Genomic DNA, 6,111 nt, shown 5'->3' with positions numbered 1-6,111 from the left:
TTTAAATTTAGAGATCAAATTCTTAACCTCTTTTTGCTTCTTGAGTGTGTTGATTCCTCAGACATTCCAACACATAATTCTATCCATTGAGAATAGGAGGAACCCCCCCTCCTTGAGTATTACCCTCCACTATCACTTCCGAACCTTCCTCTTGGGCAGCTAGTATAGTGAAATTATTTGAAGTGGACATTGGATGTGGCATGGCTTTGATGAGTTATTTTCCTGCTCTTTTAACCTCTTGAAATCTTTCCTCATCTACTCTTTTTTCCTCCTTTTTCTATGTTGGTTTTTTCTTCACAATCCTCATCTTTTTTACTTCCTCTTTCTTCCTATAAACTTCTGAAGTGTGCCCCATACCCGAGCAATTACCACACACAATCGGTAGCCATTTGTATTTGATAAAAAGATCAACTTCCTAGTTCATTTCATTAGTGAAAGAAATCACTTCCGGGAATGCTTGATCCATCTGAACCTCAACCAAGATCCTCAGATAATTAAACCTCTCTTTGTTCTTTGTAAAGCTATCCAACATCAATGGCTTCCCCAACTGTTCGACAATTTTAAAGAGAGTCGTTTTGCCCTAATATTTAAGATCAAACCGTTGAGTTGAATCCAAGTGGAGACTGTTTGAACGTCTTCTTTCTTAAAATCGGTATTTGGATCCCACAACTTCATAACAATCGGTTTTCAATCGAAGAACAAGAAACTACCATTAAGAACATCATCCTTGACATTAATACTTTGAAACTAGACTATGAATACACCTTGTTTGAGCACTCCAACTCTATCAATACTTGTATCCTTCCAAACACGTTTAGCAAACCCCTCAAAAATGTTCACTGGAGGATTAGCACCTAAGACATAGCATACTAATGCCAACTGCCAAAATAGTATTTCATCCTCTATATCTGCTAACTCAATTTTAACTCCTGAGCAATTTTTATTCCCCTGTCCCTTAGATCTATCAAAACGATTACTCAAGTTCTTAACAATATTGCTAGATCGAAGAATGGGAGAGAACAAGACATACCAGATTTAAATTTTGCTTCGTTCTTAGCAGTTGCTTCCAAAAAATTAGCAAAATCTGCCCTGATTTCATCTTGTTGCTGAAGGAAGTTTAGAGACGATTTTGGGGATAGAACATCATGTTCGTTCTCCACTATAAGAGCGTGATCATCCTCTGAATCTTCCTCCATAGAGAGTTGCAGAGCTTCGATCCCCAAAATTTCATCCATCAACTTGGTCTTGAGCACCATTTCTGAAGATGTTGGCCCCTGTTTTTCTTTACTTTCACGGTCAATCCCCCTTTCCATCCAGCATCAACACTTGTCCCCTTTGAAGAATCTTTGTGTGGCCAGCCACGACCAGCCTTAGTGTGCACACTGGGTCGTAACCCTAGCAGAGGTTCCTATGCATTACTTTTACTTGTGATAGAATTAGAGAAATATTAAAAATTATTAGTAGTGTTTAGTACCACACCAAAGGATTATATCGCTATTGGTATAATTAAACATCGGGTTTACAATAATATCGGAGAAAGCTAAAAAGTATTAGTGGTGTCTAAGTACTACCCAAGGGGTATTGTTATTGGCACAATTAAGTATTAGGTCCCACATATATATTATAATTATTTTTATAAAATATCACTAATTATTATTAACGCTAGTAAATTATTGAGTGCCATATTGATGGAGTGTTGGAAGCTTTAAAGTACTAAATAACAATGCTCTATATAAAAAAAATAATATTTTAAGTGTAATATCTTACAAAAATGAAAATTATATATATAACTAAAAAAATTAGGAAAAGAAAAAAAATAGCATAAAATTACAAGAAGTGATCAACCACATTCACAAACATATATATATAGGACACTTCTTAATTTATTTAAAATAAGTAATGGAATTCTTAATTTAAGGTAATTTTTAATTTTTATGTTAACTTTAATAGAATATACTGTTACTTAACAAAATATTTTTTATTAATTTATAATATTATTATATATATTTAAAATAAAAATTATATAAATATTCTTTGCAAGAAAATTTTAATTTAAATTTAAAATACTTAAAATATTGTAGATATTTTTAATTACATTTTTAACTTTGTTGTCTATGTTAAGTTTAACCGAATATCTTATTACTTAACATAATATTCTTTATTAATTTTATAATATTATTACATATATTTAAAAATAAAAAATTATGTAGATATTTAATATAAAGAAATTTAAATTTAAATTTAAAATACTTAAAATATTGTAGATATTTTTAATCACATTTTTAAATTTGTTGGTTTAACTTCGAATTAAAATATGAGACATTCGCTCAATTGGACACACAACGATTCACTCCGATATCTTTCTATATCTCAATTGGACATTCAAATGACACACTAATGTACCCGTAATAGCTAAACAAATCATCAAATATCAAAATTTCAAACTCTATTTCAAAATTAAAAAAAAAAAACACATTATCTAATTAAAAAAAATTAAATATATATTTTACTTAACAGTACTTAATTAAGCTTAATTAAAAAGAAAATTAATCAACTTAGTATATATACATCCAACCTTATTCTTCTTAACTCTTCTCTAAATTTAGAACAAAGACGACGCCGCAAGACATTCTCTTACAGCAAAAGTAATTGTCACTTTCTATTTAAAGAAAGGAAAGACATACAGCTAAGCTTAAGGCCAACTACTGGCTATAGTGACCACTATTTATTACGTATCACAATATAGCTTTTCCTAAAAGGAGGAAAAACAAAAGCTATCTTCCCATATATATACATATAATCAACACCTAATCATGTTCCCTCAAATATTTATATTGAAAAAATACCATAAACAATTATAATTTTTCCTTTTTCTTGTTGAACTATAAACAATTATCATTGATTACGTATATCTTTTATATTGGGCGGAACCAAAATAAAATAAAAAATAAATAAATAAAATTAAATAGAATTCATATTCAGAAAATAATATATAATATACTCCTTACTAAAAAAAAGAGAGAAATAATTTAGTCTCTCATGTCATCTCTACTATTTATAATACTTTCCTAGAATAAAATCCATCTTATATATATTTATATGAAGATCAATTATATACACACAAGATCATTATAATGATGATATTATTGATTCGTCCAATTTTCTTAGAAGATCTCTTTATTGTTTTTCTTTTGCCAGCTACTTATTTTATATATATATAGGGATACGATTTTGTCTCGTAATGTGCTTTTACGGAATATATTTCGTGGTACATTAGATGGGTCTCAAGGTATATTAAATGGGTCTCAGTGTACGTTACCATTTTTTAATCCTAATTACCCCTAGGCTAACCCCAGCCCTCAGATCAAATCCCCAACCCTCAGATCAAATAACTCCTCTATCTAACGGCTATCGTACATCACGGAATACATTCCGTAAAAATACATCACGGGACAAAATCGTGTCCCTATATATATCTACAGTACTACTAAATTTAATTATTTATTTATCTTATAATTCACTATTGTTTTGTTGAAAAAATTCCATGTTTAGAATGTGCAAATTTTAATAACCATAATTTTACTGCATGTGTGAATGGAATAGTTTTGGTATTTTATGCATTCTATTGTCTAAATGTACAGTCCCCCTTAAGAATTATTATTATTATTATTATAAATTTTTAATAGCTTAAGTGTCACATGTTATATTACCATGACTTCTTTATAAAAATTCACAGAAAATCTTGGACCATTTGGCCCCATTAAAGATTTCATGCCTCTAATAATAATAATAATAAGATATGCCTATCTGGACTTTCACTTTGGGAAACAAAAAATAAATACAAGTATAAAAACAGCAATAATACCGAGTCTTTATAATTAAGATAATTAAATATTATAATATATTTTTTTTTTTGAGATAAATATTATAATATTTTTAATAATCACATATATATTTATAGCAAGAGAGATGATTGGAGAGTAAATCACACCAAATATGGATTATATTCCTCCTAATTCAAATATCCAATTATTATATGATGACCAAGCTACTACTACAGATGAGCTTTTCCAACTGATCTCAAGTAATAATTTTCCTTACAAATTATTATATCCAGAAAATGAGATTATTATTAACCAAGAACATCATCATGATAATGCTCATGATCATGATGTTACTCCACCAACACCTTCTCAGAAGGGCTGTGAGCCAATCTTTGCTGGCGGTAGGCGGCGCAAATCATCAAATTTGGACCAAAATCAAGAACCAAATGATGACGATGATGATGATCAAAACCCTAATGACAAGAAGAAGAAGAAGGTCATACATAGAGATATTGAAAGGCAAAGAAGACAAGAAATGTCTGCCTTATACGCTTCTCTAAGATCACTTATCCCTCTTCAATATCTCAAGGTTAAACACACAAACACATAATGACATATATATATATACACACACAATTTTACTTTATTGATGATGATGATGATGACCAATTATATGTATATGTTTTCAGGGAAAGAGGTCAACATCGGACCAAATACACGAAGTTGCAAATTATATAAGAGACTTAGAAAGAAAGATGGAAAGAATGAAGGCAAAAAGGGATAGCTTAAAAAAGATGTCAGATTCTAGTGACAATAATAATAATGAGATTATTAATTTGGAGTCAACTAAGATAATTAGTTTGAGGCACTGTAGTAAGAGAAGATCCGTTGAGGTTTTCAGTATTAGTAGTGAAGGATTTTCACTCCATAAATTAATTCTTAGAGCTTTGTCCACAGAAGGGTTTGATGTTATCAGCTGTGTTTCCGCAAAAGTCAACCAAAGATTTCTCCACACCATTCAAACCGAGGTATTTATTTGATTTTATAATAATTATTCTTCAAAAATTGATTAATTTCCAGATATCTATATATGCTTCACAACCAATTTTGATTATTTATATGTGTATTATTAATTAACAGGCTGTGAGTGAAGAGAGAAGCTTCGATCTATCGAAGTTGGAACAAAAACTGAATAACTTGATTGTGTAATTTCTAGTCTAGTATATAAAAATGTATATAAGCAACGGGTGTAGTGTTTTCCCCGGCTGGGGTTCTGGTAATTATCAAATATCAATTATGTAATTTCTTAAAATTACTTCAGTGATTTTTGAAATTATATGTGCGGATCAATTATATTGAACTACATTTCTCTAATTAACTCTACAAAGTACCTGCCAAAATGGCGGTGAAGTACATGATACTAGCTATTACTTTTTTCACGTACTAACTAGTTAATAATTATATTTTTATTGTAATTACCATATTTATATATATATTTTTTTTCCGTGTGACACCTGTTAGAAAAATAATTACAATACAATAATAAACTGATAACACCTGAAGCGTGCAAATAAGACACTGTCCTTAAAGATTTACAAAGTAATCCCCCATGATTCAATAGGTCTTCTGATTACAATGAAAGAACCAGGAAAACAGAAACAGCAGAAAAATAATAACCCAGCCAAGAACAATTATATATATAATATGTACTATATAAATAAGTTATATATGTTGTATATAATATATATGCGGTGTATATACGATACTGTATATATGAGATACTACCTCATGCAATACCCTTAAGTATCTATATATATATATATATACACACACATGTAGAGCACTAACGTCACAAAAGACGTTGCTCATATTTTTGAGAAGATAGTGGGTGTGGTTGCTAGTTTATAGGAAATGCAATAGTTCAATATATTACTAAGTCAAATAAAAGAATGAGTCACGTCCTTGTTTCTTTTGAAATATATATATATATATATATATATAATATTATAAATATATACAAAATTTATATCTTACAACAATCCCCCACATATTTCAAAAGAAAGTTTATAAAAAATTAATTTTTGCTGGGTAAAATATATGAGTGTAAAATGCTTTAAATCTGGTGTTTTTTGGACTATGAACCAGTTCTAGAAAGATAAGACACAATAAATAGAATATTGGTGAAACATTTAGTTTCTATGAACCAATACTCTTTAATATAAATTATAATCTTATCAATCACATTACACCCCCACTATTTTTGCTGTTTGGTGCGGTGTTGCGCAAA

General features: G+C 29.5%; 1 protein-coding gene across 1 annotated transcript; it reads left to right on the top strand.

Annotated features, from left to right (window-relative positions):
• The first annotated feature begins 3,990 nt into the window (after positions 1-3,990).
• Positions 3,991-5,262, top strand: LOC115717221 (transcription factor bHLH36). The gene is made up of 3 exons (XM_030646190.2): positions 3,991-4,413; positions 4,514-4,852; positions 4,965-5,262. The coding sequence occupies exons 1-3, from the start codon at positions 3,997-3,999 to the stop codon at positions 5,031-5,033; spliced, it is 825 nt and encodes a 274-aa protein (XP_030502050.2). The 5' UTR covers positions 3,991-3,996; the 3' UTR covers positions 5,034-5,262.
• Positions 5,263-6,111: the final 849 nt, after the last annotated feature.

The sequence above is a fragment of the Cannabis sativa genome, chromosome 5, assembly GCF_029168945.1.
Source record: "Cannabis sativa cultivar Pink pepper isolate KNU-18-1 chromosome 5, ASM2916894v1, whole genome shotgun sequence".
Lineage (NCBI taxonomy): Eukaryota > Viridiplantae > Streptophyta > Magnoliopsida > Rosales > Cannabaceae > Cannabis > Cannabis sativa.
This window is presented reverse-complemented; position numbering and strand designations above follow the sequence as displayed.

Bases quoted from the DNA above. Each gene is read 5' to 3' on its own strand.
- LOC115717221 (XM_030646190.2), top strand. From the start codon at position 3,997: ATGGATTATATTCCTCCTAATTCAAATATCCAATTATTATATGATGAC. The intron at 4,414-4,513 runs GTTAAACACACA...ATATGTTTTCAG, and splicing joins TCCCTCTTCAATATCTCAAG to GGAAAGAGGTCAACATCGGA. The intron at 4,853-4,964 runs GTATTTATTTGA...ATTAATTAACAG, and splicing joins TCCACACCATTCAAACCGAG to GCTGTGAGTGAAGAGAGAAG.